Source organism: Neophocaena asiaeorientalis, unplaced genomic scaffold, assembly GCF_003031525.2.
Source record: "Neophocaena asiaeorientalis asiaeorientalis breed wild unplaced genomic scaffold, Neophocaena_asiaeorientalis_V1.1 scaffold648, whole genome shotgun sequence".
Taxonomy (NCBI): Eukaryota; Metazoa; Chordata; class Mammalia; order Artiodactyla; family Phocoenidae; genus Neophocaena; species Neophocaena asiaeorientalis.
This window is the reverse complement of record NW_020172781.1, coordinates 8,177,004-8,201,094: the sequence shown is the minus strand read 5'-3', so window position 1 is coordinate 8,201,094 and position 24,091 is coordinate 8,177,004. Positions and strand designations below refer to the sequence as shown.

Below are 24,091 nucleotides of genomic sequence, written 5' to 3'. Positions count from 1 at the left end.
CAGGCTCGGCCATGGAGCCTCATGCACATTGCAGCAAAGAGCAGAGTGGGCAGCGGCTGTGGTTTCTGCAGGAGGGCAGTCCCAGGCCCCTTGGTGGTACGTGTGTGACAGCCCTTGACCACCATTCCCAGGAGAGCCCAAGTGCAAGAGAAGAGAAGCCTCGTGCAGTCCAGATTCATCCCTGGGCTTGAGAGGAGTTGGCGTCACTGGAAGAGCAGGGGTCTCTGCCTGAGCCCACCTCCCGAGGAGGGACCAGAGCAGTGAACCAGGTGCTTGGTGATTAGGTAGGTGAGCAAGCAGAAAGCACCGACAGCTTATTGAATAAGTACTTAAAATGCAGTACTTAACAGCCTTCATCTCCCCGAGGAGACAACCCTTCATGTGAGGATGTTCATGGCAGAGAGTCACTGAATGCTATCAGAGTCCTTTTTTTTTTAATTGAATTGAGGCATCTCTGGCTGCTTGAATATAATGGATTTGCCAATTAATCTTTCCACTGGTACTTTAAAACCCAGGTACTTGTTCAAATCTCAGGTCAGCCAGCCCCTGTTCCCTCAGAAGATGCAGTTCAGAGCCGCGGAGGGGATTTTGGAGCATCCAGGTCAGGGCTGGGGGTGGGAAGGAAGGAACCCAAGTGGTTTCACAGGCAGCAGGGGCCTATGGAACAGGAGCTCGGCTCTGTCTGCCAGGGCCGCTCCCAGCTCCTTGGCTGTGAGGCAGGAGGCCCCCCTGAGAAAGGTGGGGGGGCTCTCGAGGAGTGGAGGCAGGATCCCCCCCAGGCCCGGGACCCTGCTGCTGCGAGCACAGAGAGGAAGCCTCCTGAACTGGCCACTGGAAAGTGAAAACATGTGATAAAGGCCTCAGAGAAGGTGAGGAGCCAGGTGCCTGGGCAAAGCGGCTGCACTTAGAACGAGCTCAGCGCTGTGGCGGGAGGCCTCCTCTTTCTCCTGGCCCTGCACAGCCTGACCTGGGTGCGCCCCACGCACAGACGGCCTGGAGTACAGCGCTCAGTGCAGCGTCCGCCATCCTGGGTGACGGGGCACCCCAGACGAGGGTTCAGGGCCTGAGGCTGTGGCAGCACTGGGCCTTGGACTCCCCAGCCCCCTGCTGACTGACTGCATTGCCAGCAGGGCCCTGCCCATGACCTGGGTCTTAGGTGAGATGCTTAACCTAGAGTCTCTGTTTACTGAGCTGTGACAGTGGAGGTGTGGGGGGTGCAGGTGAGACCTGCCTGGTGGGAGGATTCCAGTGATGGCCACGGGTCAGCCTGGCCTGGCCCACCCCAGAAGAGGCCCCCTGTCCCATGGTTCTCTCCTGTCCTCTCCCTCCAGTTGCCCTAAAGATGCCAGACGTGCCCCGGTGAGTGCTCCTGGCTCAGCTCACTCTGCAGCCCTGTCAGATGGGAAGGACCCCAGTGCCTGGCAGGGAATTGAGCACAGAGGGGAGGACACGGGAAAGGTGGGAAAGGAGAAGACCCTCCAAGCCGCAGGAGGGAGGCCTGCGAGGCAGGCATCCCTGCTTCGCAGCACCTGGAAGAGCAAAGCGGGCTCCTCGCTCAGCTCACCTGTCATGCTTTCATGAAACGCCCCTTTCCTCTCTGCTCCCCTGTATTCTGCCTGGTCCCTGCCCCTCCTCAGACAAGGGAGGCCTGTTCCCAGTCCTGCCTCTGGGTGGAAGTGTGTGCGGAGCCCTGGGAAGTCCTTGCGAATCTCTGGGATGCACCAAGCTTAGGTTTGGGCTCCTCCCTCTGTGCCGAGAGACGGGCGGGACGGGCGGGATCTCTGGGCCAGGCTGGCTGCCACCATCCCTGGGGTCTTCAGCCTGGGTGGGGCCCCTCCCTTAGTCTCACCTGAGGGGGGCTGAGCCCCTGCTCCCCCATGTCCGCTGCTCTCCTCGCTCTCCATCTTTGACTGTGAAAGCTGAGAAACCAGTGTGTGTGTTGGGGTGGGTCCTCCCCCCCATACACTGACTCTGCACGTGACCTCACTCACGTGACCTCACTCCCCTCCTCAGCAGACGGGGCAACCAGCTTGTGCTTAGTGCGGCAGTTCGGGCTGAGACTTCCAAGCGCACATCCCCCAGGTGTCCCACGGCCTCCCCGGACGCCCGGTAGGCACACGCCTGCCCCAGAAAGGGGCCTCGGCGTGGGGCGCATCAGCGTGTGAGCCCGAGCGAGTCCCCGCGCACAGGGTCTTCTGCAGGCCCAGGCAGTTATAAATCCCCCTGCCTGGGGAATAGATCTCTTCATCCCTGCAGGGAGATTCGTGAGCCGAAAGTGCTACCCAGACCACCTGGCTTTTGTCATTCCGGAGACATAAACTACCCCGATGCCTCTGCCCTGCCCGGGAGCGCTCCACATATCACCTCGTAGCTCTGCGTCCTGCTGGTGCAGAGACCAGGCGGCTCCCCCCTTGCCTGCCTGCCTCCGGTCTCCCTGGATGCGTGCTTAGTCCCTCCGTTTCCCATTACCACACAGATGGCCGAGCCGCAGAGAAAACGAATATTTCTCCAGAAGTAGATTAATAAACATCATCTGAGGAATGAGCTGGTAAAGACCACGATGTGGTGTGAGAAAATCCTCTCTGCTGAGAGCTGGACTGTCAATTAGCCCGATGGGATCCCTGGCAATAAATGGAGGCCTCAAGAAAAGCGAGCCAGCGCCCCCTGCTGGAGCAGCGTGGCGGAGCAGCGGGGAGTCCCGGGAGCCCGGCCCTCCTTCCTGCTCCCGCGAAATCTGGGAGAGGCCGCCCGCTGTCAACGTCACCTTTGTGGACCCAGCAGCAGGGAGGGCAGGGATCAGAGGCAAGTGCAGGTTGCTCAGTGTGTCCTGAATGCTGGGAGGACACAATAAAACCCCTCCCTCCCCGGCAGGTGGGAGGCTTGACCCTGCCCTGGCCAGCAACCTCGTCCAGGCTCTTGGCCTCTCTGATCTGTAGAAGAGGAACCTCCCCACCTCCTAGGGTCCTGAGAGCGATATGTGGGTGTGGCAGGCTTGGCAGGAGCCTGAGTAGGGGCGCAGCCCCTCCTGTGGCTCACCCTCTTGCCCCAGGGAAACGTTTCCACCCTGTCAAAGCACCATCCTCTCATCTGCGTCCAGATTGCCCAGGCAGAGAGCAGTCAGCCAGGCTGAAAGGGTCCGCAGAAATCAGAGCAGTGCCATCACCGAGGCCCCACCCCGTGGCCGTGCTTCCGCAGTGTGATGGATGCACTGGGCCGTGGCGACAATGCCAGGAAGGAGGACAGCAGGGAGCAGACCATCCCACACATCCGCTCACACCTGTCAACCACTCGGGCCCGGGGTTCAGAGCCCAGGGGGCCATGGCCGCTTGGCTGTGACTCTGAATCCCGACCACGGGGACGTGCATTGGCGACGCCGACTTTCCAGACAGATCGCAGCGCCGGAGGGCTGTGCTCACGCCCTGCCGCCGACACGGGCAAGCTCAGGGAGGGCTCTAGGGCTGTGGCCAGCAGAGCAGTTAAAAGAGCCACCGCAGTTTTGATGGCTTCCTAGAGTGAGTAGATTTTTAATTTTTTGAAACTAGAAGAGACCTGCAAGGCATTTAGTGTACCCCTTTCGTTTTACAAGCAAGGAAAAGTGGGGAGCACAGAAGTGACATGCCTTGGCAGAGTCACACGGCGGCAGCTGTGTTGTCCGGGAACGTGCCCCCCGCTCAGGGAAGGACCTTAACCGCTCGGCTCCTCTGAAATATGGCACATCTTTGTGCAGATCTCCAGGCAGGCGCACCCCTATGAGAGCCACTGTAGGTCACTGTGAATGTTGTAGCAAAAGCAGAAGCAACACACACAGGGAGCTTGTTGATTGCAGTCTGTCCAAGGCAGCTCTGTGGAGGTGAGGAAACCACTGCTCGCTACTGTGACCCTGGTGGGTCCTAGCCTGAGACCCAGCCCACCCCCCAGCCCCCGGAAGCGTACAGATGCCCAGAGAGAGTGTCCCTGGAAACTTCCACCAAGCAACACATGCAGCGACTGGCCGTGTGTTTACCAGCCCTGACCAAGGACATCGACTGGCTTCCCACCTGAACTGGCCAGGGGTGAGGGCACTGAGTCCCAGCCTGGTCCCAGCCCTGGAGACCAGCAGGAGGCCTTCCTCTGATGAGCCCTGCAAGGAATCGGCCTGGGGGAGGAGCTTCCTGTTCAGGCAGGCCTGGTGCTGAAGGGGGTGGGCCAGCCGCCCTGCCGCCTCACCTCTCCAGCTCTCCAGCCCGCAGCCCCACCCTCCATACATTTGCCCCCAACACTCTGCCCCAAGCACCCCAGTGCTCCATTCCCAGCACTGGTGCCTCCCTCTGCGCTGTTCCCTGGGCTTGGAACAGCCTTCCCCCTCCTTGTCCACAGGCAGTCTAACTCCAGATCGTCCCCTGTGCCCACAGCAAATGGTCCTCTCCCAGAAAGCCCTCCCTCGGCTCTGCCTGACCAGCAGCTAGTCAGGGTCTTATGCCCCGGACCTCTGCTGGCGCTCTTCCCTTCCCTACATACAGCCCAGTGCCGGGACTCATGGGTCAGCCCCTCTGTGGACCCACGTGCCTGGCACATCACGGGGTAGTGATGCGTGTGGAGTGGGTTAGCATTGTTGGGCCCCTTTAGATGCCTCTGGCACTTCATGGGTTCAATAAAAAGGCACCCCAGCCCACTCCCACCCTCCTGCCCAGGGCTTCTCACTCATCGTCCCATCAGCTGAGACTCCCAACACCTTTCAGGTTCTGGACGCTTTGCAGCCATCCTCCCCTATCTGACACCCTCTGCAGCATTTTCCCTTTTTGCAGATGCAAAAAGTGAGGCCCAGAGGGCGAGAGACTTGCCCCAGGCTGGGACCCGTGCCCACAGGTCTGTCCATCGCACAGCTCCCCACCCCCTCCTGCCTTCCCTGTGCAGCTTGGTCATGCTGGTCTCCTTGTACCAGGGGAGCTCGGGATGTGGAGCTGGGTCTCTGTCTCCAGTAGGAGCTATTTCGTTTAGGGCCTTGGGGTTTGTGGAGCGCCCCGTCCGTCACTGTTAGGACTTGTGGCCACGCCGTTGTCTGGGAACATGGCGCTCCCTGGATGTCTGTGGCCAGATTAATCAGACTCGGGTGCCTCAAGTGGGGTAACAAGCCCACAGTCCAGGAGATACATGTCTAAGGAGTGAAGTGAGGGGTGTGTGGGGCAGGGTGCTGCAGTCCTGCCAGGCCCCCCCCCCCCGTGCTGTTCTGGTGGCAGTCCAGGCTCCCCAGGCTGCAAGCACACACAGGCCGTGTGTAGGAGCACACGGTGCCATGACAGACACTGCGCGTCACTCCAGCACATCTCTGGAGGGCAGTTTGGTGCTCTCTCCTTCAGGGGAGCAATGCTCTTTGCCGTGTATTCCAGGGAATTAAGTGAGCCTCTGAGTGTCACTGCAGGGTTATCTGTGCTTCACTGGCTCTGATGGCAAAGACATGCCGCAGCCCTAGTCGCTTGTAATTACATGCTTTCTGAGTGAGGGTGATGTAGGAGCGGCCATGAGCGGGCTCGCAGGCCCTCCGAGCCCCCTCCTCTTTCTTCTCTTGCAGGAGCAGGGTAGGGGCTGAGGGTGCTCACAGCCTGGCTTGGCACGACCCTAGGATTTAGAAGTGGGGCATTGCTGAGAACACCGCAAAGGGCGGGGGAAGGCCGGGGACAGAAGCCATGCCTCAAAAACGCAAACGCATCTTTCAGATCATTTCTCTAGATGGTCATGGATCCTGGCCTGGCCCAGGAGGGAAAGCCGCATTCTGCTTTTCCTTAGGTAACAACCACAGAGCTGCCACTGCCCAGAGTACTTACTTGGCCATGTGTCTCGTGTGAGACCTGGTCTCTGCCTTAAGATCCTTGAGTGCATAGCAGAAACTCCAGAACTGTGCACAGTGTCTGGATCAAGGTTGAGAGACCACTGACTATCCGATAGTCATGTGCAGACCATCACCAGAGGTTGTGCTGAGGCCACGCTAGCCACGCCAAGGGGCTGGTTCAGAAAGACTCGTGGGGGCAGCCTGGTCCTTGCAGTGGAGATGGGTTTGTTTCCCAACCTGCCATCTCTTCTGCTCACCTGTGCCGTTTGTCCTCTGTTGGTCCCCAGGGCCTGCGTCAGTGCCTGGCAGGTAGCCAGTGCTCAGGAAACATTTTCTCAATACATCAGTGACTCAACGGATGTTGTTGGCCTGTGTTGGGAGTGTGAAACTTGGGGTCCTTGGGGTTGAAAATACCACCTGTACTAATAAAATTGTGCTTGGAAACTTTGGAACATAAATTAAAAAGGAAAACAAAACCCTGCCGCTGCTCCTGAGCTGACCACCCCCCCATGCGGGGCCTCGGGCTGTGCTGGGGCTCCGGTGGGGGCCGGAGGCTGACCTGAGCCCAGGTTGGGGCCAACAGGATCCTCGTTGGCCCCAACAAGACCAGCGCCCTGGACGTTAGTTGGTCTTGGGGCACCGTCTTCCGAGCAGTTTGGTGGCTGCCCCGATTCTCATGGTCCTCACGTCTGCCTGCCCAGTCGCTCCATGCAAGGATGTAATTAAATCCTTTGAAGAGCACTTCAGGACATTTGATTATGCAGAAAAACTCCACAGCCATGTAAGCTGCTGTGTGCAGCTGGTCCGCCCTGTGGTGTCTGTCAGTGCTCACTGTGCTGTGAACAGTACCTGAGGGGGAGGGGTTGAGGCCAGAGGGAGGGAGGCCTGCGCATCCTGCTGGGTGGCCTCGCAGCTCCCTTCTCCAGGAACAGGAACGGAGCCTGTGCCCGATGTCACCCCTGTCCTTCTCTCCCCAGGAGCTGCCAGAGCATGACCAGCCTGGTCGGCAACGCCACGTCGCCCATCAAGGACGGGACCTCCTCTCTTCCCAGGAGGCAGAGCTCGTTTGCCAGGCCGCCGCTCCGCGCTCTGTACGACCTGCTCGTGGCACCCATGGAAGGGGTAAGCGCCCGGCCCAGGGCTCCTTGGCGTCAGGACGCATCACTTCCCGCTCAGCACCCCCCAGACAAAAAACAGGCTCCTGAGACAGAAGAGGTTTTCCAGACATGGGGCTTCTCTGTCCAGCTTCTCAGTCGGCGTCCAGAAGCCCAAGTGGACGTGTGTTCTGGGTTGGCTGCTGGTTAGTGGATGGGCCCTGAGCTCCAAGTGGGCAGGCAGATCCGGGTTCAGGTCGCAGCCCGGCTCCTTACTGGCCGGCCAGTCAGTTTGGCCTCTGTGACCTCAGGTGCAAATGAGATGCTGCTTCTTCCCACCTTGCTCGTCAGACTTGGGGAGGCCTGGTGGCGCAGGGCTGCACGCATCTCCCCCATCTCCTCAGCAGTCAGCGCTCCCCCACCCACTGCTCATCTGAGGGTCTCGCCTGAGCAGCTTCAAGCCCAGGGCTGCTTCCTGTTGAGAACAGACCCTTGGCCTCTGCCCTTGTCAGGACTCACTCCACCACAGGGTCCAGTGGCAGAGACACCCTTGCACTTGTGGTTTCTCGAGAAGGTTGAGCGCGGCTACTGACAGGTTTCTGTGGCCCTAGTCTTCGCACATCACTTTTCAATCCAGACGTGGCTCTGTAACTGGCGGGAGGGTGTTGGGGGAGGGCTGCCAAAGGACCCAGGGATCTTGTGAATCTGAACGGTGAGCCCATCAGATGCTTTTGTATGCGACTGGGTATTAGTCAGCTCTGGCCGCTGTAACAAAATGCTGCCGACTGGGGCTTAAACAACCGACATTTATTTCTCACAGTCCTGGAGGCTGGAAACCCCAGATTCTTGGTGGGAGACCTCTTCCTGGCTTGAAAACAGCTACTTTCGCACGTGTCCTCACGTGATGGAGAGAAAGACAGAGACAGAGAGACGGGGAGAGTGAGCACACTCAGGTCTCTTCCTCTTCTTCTGAGGACACGAATCCCATCATGGAGGTCCTGCCCTCATGACCTCATCTAAGCTGAATTATCTCCCCAAGGTCCTACCTCCAAATACCATCACACTGGGGACCTAGGGCATGCACATATAAATTGGGGGGGCACAAGCATCCAGTTCATAACAGGCCCCTGCAGCAAGTGGAGGCTGTGCTCCTGGGGGGCCCAGCTCGCAGCTGGGAAGGGTGGGGATCGATGGGCCCTCAGGGAGCCAGCCTGTGTGTCCCTCCTAGCAGCTCCCCACAGCCAGGTGGGAAGATTCGTCTCACAGGTGTTGGAGTGGCCCATCAGCAGCTCTCTTCCACTTTAGCCGACTGACAGGGGTGAGGTGCATCCTCAGGGTGTCCTCACCTTGACAGTGATCCCTTCACCCTCAGGAAATGCCAGTGCATCTCCTGGCCTGGCCTTCCCAGGATGTGTGTCAACTTGCCTGATATTTTTCAGGAGGCTGCAGTGCCTGGTGGTGCCCTCTGGACTTCCCTCGCTCAGAGACACAGGGGTGGAGGGAAGCATAGAGCCTCTAGGAGCTGGAAGCCTGGACTCATGTCTAGCACTGCCTTTTCCTGGCTAGGTGACCTTGGCCAAGCTGGTACCCCTCCTTGAGTACCTGTGTCCTCATTAGAAATTGAGGACGATGCCACCAAGCAGAGCCATGTCTGTGTCCTTAGCAGCTGTTATGGGGCCTGGTGCGTGTTGGCACTCAGTAAAATTTATAGATGGTACGTGGTCCAAAGCTGCATTTGTTTTTTGGGTCTAGTCTGGATACAAAACAGAAGACCCAAGGCAGAAGTCAGCTAATGGGTTTTCTGTGACCACTCTTTTGTGGCAGCTGGGAGCTTTCCAAGAGGTTATCAAGCAGAAGGAAAGGGCTGGGCCTGCCCTGGAGCCGCTTTGAGTCTGTGAGCCCCTGACCCTGTCAACCAGCCCGGTGCTGGTTCCGGCTTACTTCTGGGTAGATCCCAAGTCCAGTGAAGTGCCTGCAGGGGACCCACACCTGAGCATTGTTTGTTTCGCTGGTTGACACCGCCCCTTTTGGCCAGGGAAGGGGCTCTTCCCTTGTATCAAAGACAGAAATCCTCACGGTGGAGAGCAGCTGGAAGAGGCTGGGGGCGGAGAGAGGCAACCCCTCCCTCCATCCATTGCAGCGTTTCCACCCAGGAGAGAGGCTGCTACAGCCACGAGTCATCCTTGAAGGGGTCCCATGAGTTCATAAACTCTGCCCTGTGTTTCTTAGACAGTTTTTCTCTCTGAGGACTTTCCCCTATGACTTAAAGAACATAAACATGCCAGTGGGATTAGTGACTGCTTGTGTCTGGACATCTGTGCTCCTCCAGGGGTGCCGGGAGGGGGAAGATTTATGGACTCGAGCCCCAAACGAGTTAGAACTATGATCGAAGTCATGTCTTTATACAGTTGACTAAGGAAGGAAACCCCGGCCCCCCGACGTGCGTGCCGGCGTCCTGAGGCTGCGGCGGCCCCTCTGTGCTTGGGAACTGCATGCGTGAACGGGTGTGACCCTCAGGGGTGCGTCTCGTCTTGAAGTGAGGCATTTAGTTTGAAAGCATTTAGTTCCTGATATTTAGTCCTTTTGTGACTGAGGAGTTTGAGCACAGTGAAGAAGTTAGGCTGCCTCACGAGAGATGTGGAGTAAAACCTTTCAGAGGTCGTTAAAGTAAATGATCAGGGCAAGAGCTTTCCCTTGGCTGACTAATGGGACTCACTGCGGTTCAGTAAAACCACTTCACCGAAGAGCTGGGATCTAATCAGGAGTTCCTTCCCCATTCACGTGTTTATTGACACGTGCCAGGCACAGCCGGGCGCACACCGGGCACAGAGGAGACTGGGGGCGGGGGCGGTTTGCCGGGTATGATGCTCATGGACTGTGCTGCCGCTCAGCGCACTGCCTGGCGGAGGGCTACCACTGCTGCTTCCCGCCCTGCTCCGGAGGCCACTAGAGGGCGACACGGCACCGTCCGCCACTCCCGCCGCTGTCAGCTGCCAGACAGAGCCAGGCCTTCTTCACATTTTCAGTGAAAATACAAATCAAAACCAAAAGTCCAAGATTATGAATTAATGACACTTCAAGACTAAAACGATTAGCCTCTTCACATGGGACGTATAATTATTTGAACAACTGCCTTTGTTTAGCCTCAGTCCTGTTGCTAAGGGACTAGGTCAGATGGTATGAAAAGTGGAACAGAATAATATTTTACCGCAGGCTTGCACCAGGACTTGATTTAATTTAGCTGAAGGGAAACACTGCCTTGGCTCTTTCCTTGAAGCACGCTGTCCTTTGCTGTCAGGATGGGTGAGCATGTCCAGTTATCATTGAGGAGGCCCTGTTCCATCTGCACATGAGCCATCATCAAACATTAAGTCAAATCCTGTCTCAGACCCAAAGGAGAAAATGTCACCAAAGTGGCACGCGCTAGTGTGAGAGGGACCGGGACCCGGTTTGTGTCCGTGGCATTTGTTCTTCGTCACCGTGGAGTGAAGGGTAGTAACTCGTGCCCAAGCCTGGACTCGCCACAGGGACACGCAGAACCACGTGCACCCAGGGCTGCTCCACGTGAAGCGCAGGCCCCGAATTACCCCTCAGTCTGCAGACGGGGCTTCATCCAAAGCCAGAAGCTGCTAGCATTAAGGACCCAGGTGTAGAGTCTAAAATTCCGTAGGATTTGGTCAAATCACTCTTTAAATGTGATTTAACAAGTCCCTGGGCTTGTTCTAGTTATAGTCTCTGTCATCCTTATAATTGTTTCCATTTATTTAAATTCCCTGTTTGCTAAGTTTACAGTCGTCAAAGCCAAGATGATAGGACAGGTAGGAGGAGTGAATGACTCTGGTCAGAAGGAATGGTCCCCCTCATCCACCTCTGCTCTTGACTAAAGAAGCCTCCAGGCTAAGCGGAGTTATTTGGTTCAGGACCCCAGAAACTGACTTAAAACTTGCCGTTCACATCGGTTAGGTTGGTAAACTGCCTTCCTAGACACCAGATCTCCAGGATGGCCCAGGACCTCTCCTCTGAAAACTCAAAGTACGGGTCTGGCTCTGCCAGGGGCTTGACCAGGAGGAGAGCTTGGCTTTGGCAGGGTCGTGACTGTGATGTCTGCTCTGGGGGAAAGGGACTCTTGTAAAGCGGTGTGATAACCTAGCTTATCCTTACCCGGTAGATGAGACCGACTGGTCAGGTGCCTGGTTTGTAAATAGACTGGAGGCTTTGGAGGTCATCTTCGAAGGCTTGTCACACAACAGTCCGACCTTGACTCCAGAGTGTGGAGGGGGGACAAGGCCCGTGAGATGGGCACCGCCAGGCTGTCTGATTTCTGATTGGGACTTTGTGGTAACATTCACATGGATAGGACAGACGTCACCCAAGGACCGCAAGTGTCACCACAGCTGATTAGGAGAAGGAAAAACGGAGGCAACGACTCACAAGCTGTCTGGACTGCTGAAGCAGTGGTGAGAGCGCCAGGCCAATCAGCGAGCTCCTGCCAGGCAAGCGGTGTTCTCACCTGTGTCAGGGCCCCTTGGGTCGATTCGAGCTGATGTTCAACCACCCCCGTCTCAGCCTGACCCCAGTAGGTTCTGGGGGAGCCAAGGCACGCCTTCCACTGAGGGCGTGTGGGCTCGTCTTCACCATTTCGGCTACAGAGAGGCCTCTTTGCGTGAGCAGACCCCTGGGCTGACTTGGCTGAGACTGGATGCTGGGTGGCCAGCAGGCCCCTCTGGCTCTGGTTGGCCACTGGTCATGCATCTCCCGTAGCCAGATTCCTCTGGTTTGCCCCTTCTCAGAATCTCCAGGCAAACCAGTGGTTTGTTTTTTGTTGTTCAGAGAGGACAGTTGAGTGGGTCGAATTTGGACTTCTGCATTTCTGGTTGGAATACAGTGTCTACAATCCTGGTAGCTTTTAGTCATGGTTTCAGGGTTTTTTTCTGAACAGCTTTGATATTTACTGAGACTGATAATAACCATCCATGACACCAATATTTCTCAGAAGCGTCACATAAAAGGTTTCTCTACCTTAAAAAGTTCTGTTTGATCAATTCACTCAATCAAAAATATAAGTCAGGAAAAAAATCCTAAGCCCTGTACAGGGTTCTGGGGTATCCAGATTCCCAGCAGTCAGTTCTTTGCTTCTGGAATCCTTGTTGTACATAGTGAAGTCCATTTCATCCCAGATCTAAACTGCTGGAAAGTTCATGGACCCAGGAGTTTTCTTGCCCTCCCCCGTGGTGACCAGGGGTGTTCATTCTCTGGCCTGTGATGCTGCAAGGCTCTGAGAGGCCTCCTGTCCTTCCGTGAAAATGGAACTCCCCGCATATGGGGGCTGCAGGCCGCTCCTCTGGACCCTGGTGCTGTGCACAGAGCACGTAGTGCTTAAGCCAGAGTTGGGACGCATGCAACGTCATGTTTGATATTGGTGCTTTCCAAACGGTTCAGCACCCCCCAGGTCACCATGAGTGTATATGGGAGATCCCATTAACCAAAATGGTGATCGAATCAGAGTTCACCACCCAGGCAAACACTTGGGACCCGTGGGGGTTGCCCGGGGGAACTGCCAACTCGGAAATTGGACGTCAGGGTAACTGCTCGGCGGTGGGTTTCACAGGTGTCAGGTGTGGTGGATACTCAGTGAAGAGCTGTGGATGATGGTGGTGGAGACGTGCAGGTGAGGAGGACCGTGGTGATGGCGGTATCCCTGAGTCCCTGGGTTCCATGTGGAGCTGGATGCTCCAAAGAGGCCATTTACGTGTTTTGGCCACATTTACAAACACAGGAGGGAAAGGGAATGAGTTGTACTAGAAAAATGATCGAGACCCATTAGGAAAGAATAGTATGAATAATAGGACCTGTGTTCCTCTTACTTAAAGCACCTGGAGGCAGTTGAGAATTCATGTTTGACGGGTATGTGCTGAGGGCCTGCCTAGAGCCCCACACGCTGCCTGTGAGGTCGCGGCGTCAGTGCTGTCCCGTGGGTTCGGGAACTGAGGGGCAGGGAGGTGAGAGTCTTGTCGATGTTCTCAGAACCCCCTCCACCTCTCCCCTAACCACACACCCCATCATCTAGCAGTTCCAGATCCCCCAGAGCTCCCGACCCAGCACACGGGCCCAGACCCCGTGGCGAAGGCCTCTCCCGGAATGTGCCTTCCCTTCCTGGTCACTGGGCAAGGCTTTCCAACCTTCCAAACCCCGCTCAACAGAGGGTCTGGGTCTGGTCCGGAGCTAGAAAGCACAGGTAGGTTAACTAGGGGAGATCAGTATCAAGACTCTTCCCTGTGGTGAAGGGGTAACTGTGAGATACAGGAGACTGTGTGGTTCTCCTGGGCTGAGGGAGCGAAACCCAGGAAGGACGGACACTGATGAGGTGTGGCTCCCCCTCCACCCACTCCCCGGGAGCGGGCTGTTCCCTGGTCAGCCGGGCCACCCCCGAGTGCGGCTGCGAGGAGGCCAGGAGCCACCGCTGGCGGGGCCACGGCGGGGCTGCGTTTAGTACGCGTGCGCACGCACACGCACGCGCACGCACACACGCACGCACGCACACGCACACACGCCTCAGGGCAGCACGTGTCGCTCGGGAGAACAGGCTGCAGGAAGCAGCGTGTGAAGAGCAGGTGAGGACAGGGCGTTGGGAGCTGAGGTGGGAGCTGATGACAGCCGCCTGGAGCCCCCTGTGGAGAGGAGCCCTCTCTCCTCTGCAAAGCCTGGGCTTCGCCCGTTTTCATCCTCTCACTGCCCGCCTCCCCTCCAGCCCGGCCGGCCTGGCGCCGCGAGCCCTCCAGCCGTGTTTGCTGCGACAGGCAGGATCACGGCCCTGGTGAGAGCGAAGGGACGCTTCCTGGGGGAATAAACAGATTTTAGGGCACTTGGCCCGGTGTTTTCTATTTCAGAAGACACCTTTCTGGAAACTGTAGGGGTCAGAGAGGCGGAGTCCTTGCTGGCATTTGTTGGACTGTGCTCGTGGTGGGTGTGGGGGTGATGCGGAGCCCTTTTGTCCTTCAAACCCAGGGCTTCAGAAGCCAGCGAGCCCTTCCCAGACTGGCAGACGGAGGCGCAGAATAGCGCTTCCTTGAACTCTCTCTCCTTTTCCATCTAACAGACGAGGTGCAGCTTGCATGGAGACATCACTGTGCTCTCTGTGTTTAAGTTCACGTTGGATTATGGCTGATCCTTCCATGCCAGGGTGACGCTCGTGTGTCCTGGAGGCAGGATGCAGAGGACAGCTTTCAGGGCCCCTGTTCCAACACGTTCGGTCAGTGTTCCCGCTGCCTTTAACCAGAGATGCCCGTCTGCCATGCAGCCCGTCTGCCACCACCCACCTCCTTCCCCTCTGCTGAACAAGGGTCCCGTTTGGAGCCCTCACCCAGGGCTGTGCGTGCCAGGCCAGAACCTGCCGCGAGGTGCTGTCCCGGGAGGACCTGGACCTATGAATTCGGGTACACGGTTCAGAGACAGGCTCGCAAGCTCCCAGGCTAGAGTTTCAGAGGCGTTTCCCTCTCCTTGCTGCTAAGGCCACTCTTCACCAAGTCCTGGCGAGTCCTGTCCCCTTCTCTCCGCTGCGTTTCCTCGTCTGAATTACCGCGTGCAGCCCGTCTCGTTGGGTCTCGTTGGTGCAGGCTGCCTTTCAAGGCTTCATCAGAGGTTCCGCAGCAGAGGACGCAGGTCCCCACAGCCTGCGAGAGCCACACTCCCTGCTCAGCCTCAGGCCTCCACCATCTGGCTCCCGAGTCCCTCTCCAGCCTTGCCCTCCGTGTGCCCCATGGGCCTCGTCTGCCCAGGTGGGGCCTCCCCACCCTCACATGCAGAGCAGCGGCCGGGGGGGGGGGGGGGCCAGCATCGTGTCCCACCCTCCGGGGCTGGCATTTTACACTTCCGTGGTCTCACTCAGTAGTGGTTTCTTGTGCACGTTTTGTTTTCTGAGACATTGCATCATCGTGAGCTCTCGAGCAGGGACTGAGTCCTGAACTGACGTGGCTCCCCATCACCCAGTCACCCACCTTAGACTCTAGTGGCTGATGGAGAAATCAGAAATCAGTCATCACAGAAGACACCTGAGCTCTTCCCAGGACGTGACATCACCCTCTTAAGGCTTGTGCCTCAGACAAGACAGTCTTGTGGGCGGAGTTAGCAGAGTCCCTTCAAAGGCACGCTGCCTGTGGACCTTTTCTCTAAGCAGCGTCCAGCCTCTTACCTGGCCCAGCACCCCTCAACTACCTTCACTTCATGTGACAGGTGCTGTCGTGACGGGGGACTTGTCTGAGAGTGCTGTGTCCCCGTGAAGCCCGTGACCTCTGGAATGACACCTGACAGAGACTTATCAGGGTTGGCGCTCTGGCAGGTGGAGTCCAGGGAAGGTCTGCAGGGGTAGGGCTGCCACCCCGTCCTGTGATGCCTGGTGACCCCGGATCAGGCGAGGATGGGTCTGGTTCTGCCCATGGCAGGTGGCCTGAGCCCCCCCATTGCCCACATGCCGGGCAGCAGTGCTCTGGCTGGGCAGCGAGCAGTTGTCACTGTCACAGCTGCTGACCTATCCCCGAGGTCAGGGTGTCCTCAGCCCAGCTGCTCCGGCCCAGCCCCCAGGGCCTCTGGGTGCACTGCAGCAGCCAGCAGTCTGCCCTCCAGAGGGCCTTCCAGAGCCTCCTCCCTGTGCCAGCCCAGGCAGGGGCCTCGGTGTGGCCCACGGTGGGGACACGGAGCCCAGAGTTGACCCCTGGAGCGGTCACTGTGCACACCCTACTTCTTCCTTCCTGGGTTGTACAGCGATACTTTTACCTTTTCTTGGAAAGTAGCTCTTAAAGAAAAAAAGAAACAGGTGGCCCAGTAATTTTTACTTCTGCTTTCTTTAGATGCATCTAGAATTTTAAAAAAAGAAAGAAAGCCACAGGGGGTTTGTACAGACAGAATGTCCCGCCAGGCGCGTGTCCCTTTGGGTTAGCTGAATGCCCTCTGCACCCTCAGCCCAGTGCCCACAGGAGCGCGGCCGTGGACACTCGCTCCTCCAGAGCGCAGTGGCTTGGGCAACAGAGGGATGTGGGGGGGGACCCGGCTGTGACCCTCCCCCGAGCCAGCACTCCAGGGCTCAGGGCCGCCCAGCACCTGGCACCTGGTGCCCGCGGTCTGTGGGCCCTGCACATTCTCCCCACAGGCTCCTGTGGCTGCTTCATCTCTTTATTCACACCTAGCCTATGTCTAGTCTGGTTTTCACAGTCATTGCCACTTGCGTTATCCAGATTCATCCGGCCTTAGTTTCCATGAGCAATTCTGTTGGAGCATGAGGGGTGTCTGTCTGCTCTGGGTCCGCATGCACTCACCTTTCCCTCAGGTCCCCGCCTGGGCCTTTCAGGAGTGATGGGGATCCCATCAGTGTCAGATTCCCTGCCAGCACCGGGGGAGCGAGTGGGGACAGCCCCTGCAGAGCCTGGGGTCATGGGGCCATCCTGTCCTCGGGGGAGGGACACAGAGGCCTGAGGTGACTTGAGGTCCTGGAATCCGGAACCCTTCTCCTCCGGGGATGTCATCCTGGTTCCCAAAGCTTCTGTCTGCACGCCAGTTCTCTCGCCTCCTGTCCACTGAAATGGACGGCACGTCCCGCTTTGGTTGAGACCTCACTGCCTGTGTGACAGGGTCATTCCTACACTGCCCGTAGGGTCCCTGTGCCAACGTAGCATCTCCTGCCCTGGTCCATCGGGTGCACCATGACTCACTGAGTGCTTTCTGGGACAGCTGCCCTTTGCATGAATCCCCTGCCATCTGTAGAAACATTTGGATGACCCAGGCTGATCCTTGTCTTTGTGGGACACCCTTCGTGACGGGTGACAGCAGTCTCCCTCCTGGCCCAGCTCCTCTACCCTCCTCCTTGGGTGGCGCCTGTGAGGCAGGTGGGAGGGAGCCCCGCCCATCGCCCCCACTCCCTGAGCGGCCCCCCTGGGGGCGGGGGTGCCTGGTCCTCCCCAGGCGTCCCCCCCGCTGGGTGTGTCAGCCGCTCCACTCACCCCGCAGGGCTTGATGCACTCCAGCGGCCCTGTGGGCCGGCACCGGCAACTGGTCCTGGTTCTTGAGGGGGAGCTCTACCTCATCCCGTTCGCCCTCCTGAAAGGAAGCTCCTCCAATGAGTACCTGTACGAGCGCTTCGCCCTCATCGCCGTCCCTTCCATCCGCTCCCTCGGTCCTCAGGCCAAGGTAAGTCAGGCCCACCTGGGTGTTTGGGGCGCCGTCCCTCTGGCTGGGCTGGCGTCCGCAGGAGGAGGTATGGACTCCCTAGTTTGCGGCTGGTGGGGTGACTTTGGAGCAGATCCGTCCGAAGGCAGGGGGACAGCCTCCCGAACCCTTTGCCACCCCAGGAGGCCACCATGTGTGTCATTTCTCTCTGCGTTGCTTTGCTGCGACACCAGGGTTGGGAGCTACTCCCAGCACTGAGTCAGGCTGGAGGCCATGCCGCCTGTCTGACGAAGCGGGTCATGCCCTGGGGGCCGCACTCACCCGCCAAGCTGACTGCTGAGTGGGCGCCGAGTGTGCCCAGCAGAGGGGCCGCAGGCACGGAGGGCAGACAGATGGGATTAGCGTCAAGTGGGCAGGGGCCCCACAGGCCGACAAAGAACCGAAAACAAATGGGTGGCTTTCAGGACTTGGGTCCCATTCAGCAAAAATCAGTGTGGGATGAACTCTGTGGACTCAAGGGGGTGACAGTGGCCCGCCGCAGGTCAGGGCTTAGCCCACAGCCACCCCTGGTGCTGCCCACCTACCTAGAGGGCCTTCGGAGCCAGCCCTGAGCCCTCTTCCCTTCTCTAAACTCGCCCAGATACCCTGAGACCTGGGCTCCCTCCTGCCCCGACACTCCTGCCCCAGGCCTGCGCGTGGGCGGCCCCCAAGGGACCTGCCTTGGCCTCCGTTGACCTTGGTCATTGGCATGGTTCCAGCCAGGTCAGTTTCTGCCTCACGGGTTTTGGAGAACTTAGTTATGACTGTTTTTGTTGCTGAATTGTACTTCTCATGGGACAGAATCAGTTCAAGGTGAAAGAAATGATTTTCTCCAAGTTTTCCTCATGTCCATGGTTGACTGTGAACCCCAACCATGAGCCCGCTGTGTGCCGTCCGGCACGGAGGGTCGACTCACCTCTCCTGCTGCCAGGGCACCCTGGGAGGCAGTGATGAACCAGAGAGTGCAAGAGTCCCGTCTCCCGACAGGCACCCGAGAGGCATTTCTCTTTCCCAGTTTAAGGCATCACCAGGTGGAAACACCAAAAAATTATTTTGAAATAATTTGATACGTGATGTTTTCCCCAAAAAACATCAGAAGGCATCGTAGGGGAAAATCAGAACTTTGTTGGGCTTCTTTATGCTGATTTTATAATTCAGTGATGTTATTCATCTTTCCAGTTGTAGTGCCTCTAAAGGACTTAATTTGGCCCTGTCTCCCCTGCGACTTGCTTTTTGCAAGTTAAAACAAAATCACCCCTCAGAGCCCCTGTTGCATCAGGAGTGGGTTCCCCCTGATTGAGGGGCTCACAGGGGAGCCTGTGGGAGGGAGATATAGGGCAGGTGATCCTGCCCTGCACACCCTCACCTCCTACATGCCCTGTCCCACCCCCCTCCGGCTTGACAAACGTCAAGGGGTCTTCCTGCCATCTATCTGGTCTCATTGTTTTCAAGAGCTTGTCACCGGCAGGTGTGATTCTCAGTCAGACATGCACCTGTGTCAAAAAGGTCTTGAAAAGTAGAGTGAACAAAGTTATCAGGAGATCAGGTGGAGCCACGCTGGATGCAGCCCTGCTGGAGAGCTGGCATCTGCCTGCCCCAGAGAAGCCCTAATGGGTGGCCCGCTGTCTTCCCTCCCCTCCAGTCTCACCTGCGGAAGAACCCTCCCGCCTACTCCAGCTCCACGTCCATGGCGGCTGTGGTCGGCAACCCCAAGCTCCCATCGGCGGTGATGGACAGGTGGCTGTGGGGCCCGATGCCGTCAGCCGAGGAGGAGGCCTACATGGTGTCCGAGCTGCTGGGCTGCCAGCCGCTGGTGGGCAGCGTGGCCACCAAAGAGCGGGTCATGAGCGCCCTGACCCAGGCCGAGTGCGTCCACTTTGCCACCCACATCTCTTGGAAACTGTCGGCCTTGGTCCTCACGCCCAGTGTGGAAGGCACCCCCGCTGGCAGCAAGAGCTCCTTCGGCCACCCCTACACCATCCCTGAGTCCCTGCGGGTGCAGGATGACACCAGCGATGGCGAGAGCATCTCGGACTGCCCACCGCTGCAGGAGCTGCTGCTCACAGCTGCCGACGTCCTGGACCTGCGGCTGCCCGTGAAGCTGGTGGTTCTCGGCTCCTCCCAGGAGTCCAACAGCAAGGTCACAGCCGACGGGGTCATCGCGCTGACGCGGGCCTTCCTGGCGGCCGGCGCACAGTGTGTCCTCGTATCTCTGTGGCCTGTGCCCGTGGCTGCTTCCAAGATGTTCCTGCACGCCTTGTACTCGTCCCTGCTGAATGGCCTGAAGGCCAGCGCGGCCCTGGGCGAGGCCATGAAGGTGGTGCAGAGCAGCAAGGCCTTCTCACACCCCTCCAACTGGGCAGGTAGGGGCTTGGGCACCTGTCAGAAGGCCTGGGGGTGCAGTCAGGGGCGGTGGGGTGTGAGGACGGGGGCGGGGGGGGATGCTGGGGAAAGACAGTGCGGAAAGGCTCAGGGAGGGAGCCTCGCTGGCGGAGCCAAGTCAGCCTCTCCTCACTGTGGCATTAAAGTGGCCTCGTGAGCAGGAGCACCAGAAGAGTTTGCCGTCAGAGCACATGTCGAGCCCCTCCTGATGTCGTGTATACTGGGTGACCCATTTTACGGCCCTCATGTGAAATCCCAGACTGTAGGAAAGGGCAGTCAGTGTGTTCAGAAAGACTTGAGATTTGGTCATCGGAGGACTTGGGTTTGGTCCAGCTCCACATCAGGCTGTGTGACCTGAGACAGGTTCCTTACCCTCCCTGAAGCTCAGTGTCCTCAGTGGTACCAAGGGGATGACGGTGGTGGTGCTGCCATCTCCCTGTCCACATTTGAGACAGTCTGAGGAATGGGTTGAACGTCTTGTGATGCATGAGGGGCCGGCGGCGTGTGTGCCCGGTGGTCCCACCGCAGGGCCCTGTGAGGGGCATGAGGGCCTGGGGGTGAAGGGAGCATGTTCCCTGTGACATCTGGTCTGCCGCTCAGCTCCGTGCGATGACCTGCAACCCGCTGTGGACCCTCTCATGCGGGAGACCCTCCCCGACAGGCTGAGACCCAGGCCTCTCCTGTGGCAGGGCTGCTTTGCTGACACACTTCATGATCCTTCGGTTTGTGGTGGTCTCTCTGAATTGGCCCCTACACCTCCCCAGGACCTCCAGAGCAGAAGACAATCCCACCAATGCCACAATGAGTGTCTTAAACCTTGAGAAGCACAGGAACACCAAAAATACTATTTTCAAACATTTACATTTTATTGCTTTAATGGCAAAAAAATATACCATTCATTTATATGTTTAAAAGTTGGGAACAAAATGACTTTCACCTTACTCTTCCCCTCAAAGTAAATCCAGTTGACGTGAGCTGAGGTTGCTGGTGTCGTTCCCCAAAGGCGGGCGAGCCCTGAAGTGGGGCCGTGGCGTCCCGGCCCCAGTGGCCAGCAAACAGGAGCCCGCAGGGGCCACCCTGGGCGTGGCGCTGAAGTTGCCCACGGCCAAGGGCTGGTGCCGGGTGGGTGAGCCATGTTGATGAGGAGTGGAACGTGTTTACTTCACAAACACCTCATAGCTGTGGTCTTGTTCAAAAAGGTATTCAAAATTCAAAGCAGAATCTATCCTGTTTCCTCACGTGGCTGAAGAGAAACATTCAGTTGGTCCAGCAGGCCTCCTCACTGGCAGCCCTCAGCTCACGACTGGGCCCTCCATCTGTGAGGCACGGGGCAGGCAGGCCCTGCGGGTTTGGGCCTGGCCATGTTGCCAGACTTCTTCTGCCAAGAGATGTGGAAATCAGAGGCGATCACGCCCATGGTTTCCATGATTGTTCTCAGCACATGGTGTCTGTTTATATCTGTTCTCAGCAGTCAGAAGGGGCTCTGAGCGCCATGTGGTCCCACAGGATGTACTGCAGGGTCTGTGCGGACCCAGCCCCTGTGCTTGGCCATTTATTCTTGACAGGGCCTCCCAACCCCACCGCGCATCTTCCCATCTTCCGGACGTGGTATTTTCGTCATTGTTTAGTTTCAGTGACAGACAATAGATAGAAAAGTCAACTCTGTTCTGTGGGAAATGGTGTTTAATGATGCTGCCCTGTTACCCTTAAAAACAGGCTTGGCACATTCATTCTCAGAAAACCATTCCCCTCCATTACTTGGGGAAGGTTGGTCCTAAAGTTGCTGGGGGAGGCTGCTCCGCTGTGTACCTCCCCCAGGCCCTGCTTATAGAAGTGGGTGCTGGGGAGGAGGAAGGGGGACAGGATCCAGGTAGACATGTGGCTCCTTCCTCCACAGCCTAGGCTCCATTTGCTCATCTTACAACTGGGAAATACCTCCTCCTGTCCCCTCGTCTGGTGGCCCCGAGGAGTCAGGCACACCCGCCCCTCCATCCCCGGGCACATTCCAGACCGACACAGATTAATTTCAGGGAAAACAAGGCAGATCACTTCTCAGGATGGTGGCCAAGCCAGGGAGGCCCCTGGGGGCCACACATACTTTTCCTGCCTTGCTCACTGCGCAGTTACCTCAGCAGCTTTCCTGAGCAGCTCACCCAGCAAGAGAGTACCAAACTGCCCCAGTGAGTTAGCCGTCCTGGTCCAGCCCGTGGAGCAGCTGTCCTTGGCAAGCCTCTCTCTCTCTGTGGCACAAATGAGCTGTAGAGACCAGCTGGGCTGGGTGAGGGCGACTCTGAGGTGCTTTCTGGGCTCCCCACAGGGTTCTTGCTCATCGGGAGCGATGTGAAGCTCAACAGTCCCTCCTCGCTCATCGGCCAGGCCCTCACCGAGATCCTCCAGCACCCAGAGCGGGCGCGGGATGCCCTGCGAGTGCTGCTGCACCTGGTAAGGGGCGCAGGGCCCTCGCGGGAGGCGGCCAGAGATGCACAAGGAGCAGGGCGAAGGTGGAGGGGATCCCACAGCACCGGGAGACGTGAGCAGGTGGAGGGGACGGTGTCTCCAGATGTCTGTGCGGTGGGCACAGTGTGCAGCGTCACACGGACGGCTGCAGCCATCCTCGCCCAGACCCTGTGGGGTGGCCAAGGGGGGCCCTGGAGCAGGGCCTGACCACAGGTGCTTCCACCCCATGGCTTTGGGCAAGTGACCTTGCTCTCCGAGCCTCAACTTCCTCGAGTAGAAGGGGGGATAAAACTTTACCTTTTCAAGGTTCTCGTGAGGGTTAGAGAAAAGGTGAGTAGATGGCACACAATAGGATCCCAGTAGCTGGGAACTGGTATTTTATAATCAAAGGACACTGGCCTTTCCCTAAACTCAGTTGGAAGAGTCCAAGCCCAACCCTACTCTTGGTGGGGCCCTGGTGAGAACACAGAGGCCCCACGCCATTTTCTACAGAATTGAAAGGTTATAAATAAATCAGGCCAGGAAACAGTGACATAAAACTTGTTCCACCCTTCCACCTTGATAACCTGGAAGGCAGTTTCAGATAATTTAGAATTCTTAGCTTCCTTGGAGTTCTGTGCCAGAAAGACCAGTGCAGCCCCAGCCCAGACCCTGTGAGGCAGGGGACAGCCCACGCCACAGCAAGCTCTTTCCAAACCCAAGGCAAACAGCCACCCCATAGCTTAGAGGTGCACACACGGCTCTGCCTGTGCTCAGGAGGGAAGGGCCCAGTGAAGGCTTCTCCACAGGTCCTGGCAGTGGGCTGGGGCCGGCTTCTGGGTGGGCATGTTCCGTTGGCCAGGGGAGCGCTGCGGCCCATGAGGCTGGGCATCAGCTCTGTGTGGACTCCAGTGAGGGATCAGTCATGGACATTTCTTGAGCTCAGGTCTGCCTGAAGGAGGTTTTTTCAGGCCTGACAAAAATCAGTGTGTGAACAAGAATGCTGGAGCCTGAAACCTCTGACAGCTCTTGGGCCAGACGCAAGGCACCCACGCTGCCTGCCACTGGGTGGACATGCTCTTGTGCTTTGAGAATTTTGGGGGAAGACTTTCTCAACTGATTTTAACCTGTGCCTGGAAGCTGCACGGAGCCTTTATGTTGCTCAGCACTAGGACCCTTGTCAGGTCCCTCTCGCCCCGAGAGGTGCCCTTCTTCCTTGCTATAGCCCATTTGCTTTCTCCTCCCAGGCCAGGCCGTGGAGCAAGAGCCAGGCCTCTTCACTCCCATTCGGCCTTGAGGCCCCTCGAGTACATCTAAGGGTTTTCTCTTTCTTCTTGGCTTCATCTTCTGGGGTGAGTGTAGGGGCCATGGGTCAAGTTCACCAGTCTTTTCCTCCTTCTAACTATCCACTGGACAGTGTCTCTAGTGCCCTTCTAGCCCGGGGGTCTGTCCTGCCCGGGAACGTGCGTTTCCTCCAGCCTCTGATGTCAGCCCCCAGCATCCCAGGGTTTTACTCTAAGAAGTCTCAAGTGACATCCCGGACAACTCTCCTTCCCCTCCAGTGACGGCACATGTGCCCCAGAGCAGGTGACATCTCAGAGGGACTGAGGTTTCCCTTAGAGAGAAAAACCACCGAGGGAAGGCCTGCGGCTGTTGCAAGTGCTGTGGACACTCCCTGGGAGAGTTAGGGTGGCAGTTACCTGGCAGCACTGATTTAGGCCCTGGAAGGTGGAAGGGGCCTGCGTGCAGGTGGACACAGGTTCCAGAGGTCAGCGCTACAGGATGAAGGAGGAGTCGGAGGCCTGGGGGACGAAGGCCCCACGGTGGGCACTACTTGGTGTGTGTGAGGTGCACGAGCAGTGAGGGGGTCCTGAAGGCCTGAGGCTTCATCCTAGTGACGAGGCGCAGCCATTGCAGGGTTTGGGGCAGGTCCCTGGCCGGAGATTGGTTTTCAGACAAGTCACTTCAGTGTCTGTGGAAGACAGCCCGGAGCTGGGTTAAGGAAGGGACAGGACTCTTCTGAGTCTCCAGCCCTCGGCTCTGATGGTAGCAGCCCCTCCCTTGCAAGACACTGGCTGCTGCTGCAGAGTGTGGTCCTCAGGCCTGGGTGCCTGGTGGCAGCTGCCAGCCCTGCAGAGCTTCCCACGTGGGCTTTGTGTTCCCCCAAAGCCACTTGGAG

The 24,091-nt window shown here is 57.8% G+C and overlaps 1 protein-coding gene across 3 annotated transcripts in view; it reads left to right on the top strand.

The window, feature by feature from the left end:
- TTC28 (tetratricopeptide repeat domain 28) overlaps positions 1–24,091 on the top strand; it is a 540,393-nt gene that overhangs the window by 503,305 nt on the left and 12,997 nt on the right. For all 3 annotated transcript variants that reach the window (XM_024741376.1, XM_024741377.1, XM_024741378.1), the window contains 4 exons: positions 6,784–6,928; positions 16,897–17,076; positions 18,737–19,457; positions 21,794–21,918. In XM_024741376.1, coding sequence (XP_024597144.1) covers positions 6,784–6,928; positions 16,897–17,076; positions 18,737–19,457; positions 21,794–21,918 — 1,171 coding nt within the window. The remainder of the gene's footprint in view (positions 1–6,783; positions 6,929–16,896; positions 17,077–18,736; positions 19,458–21,793; positions 21,919–24,091) is intronic.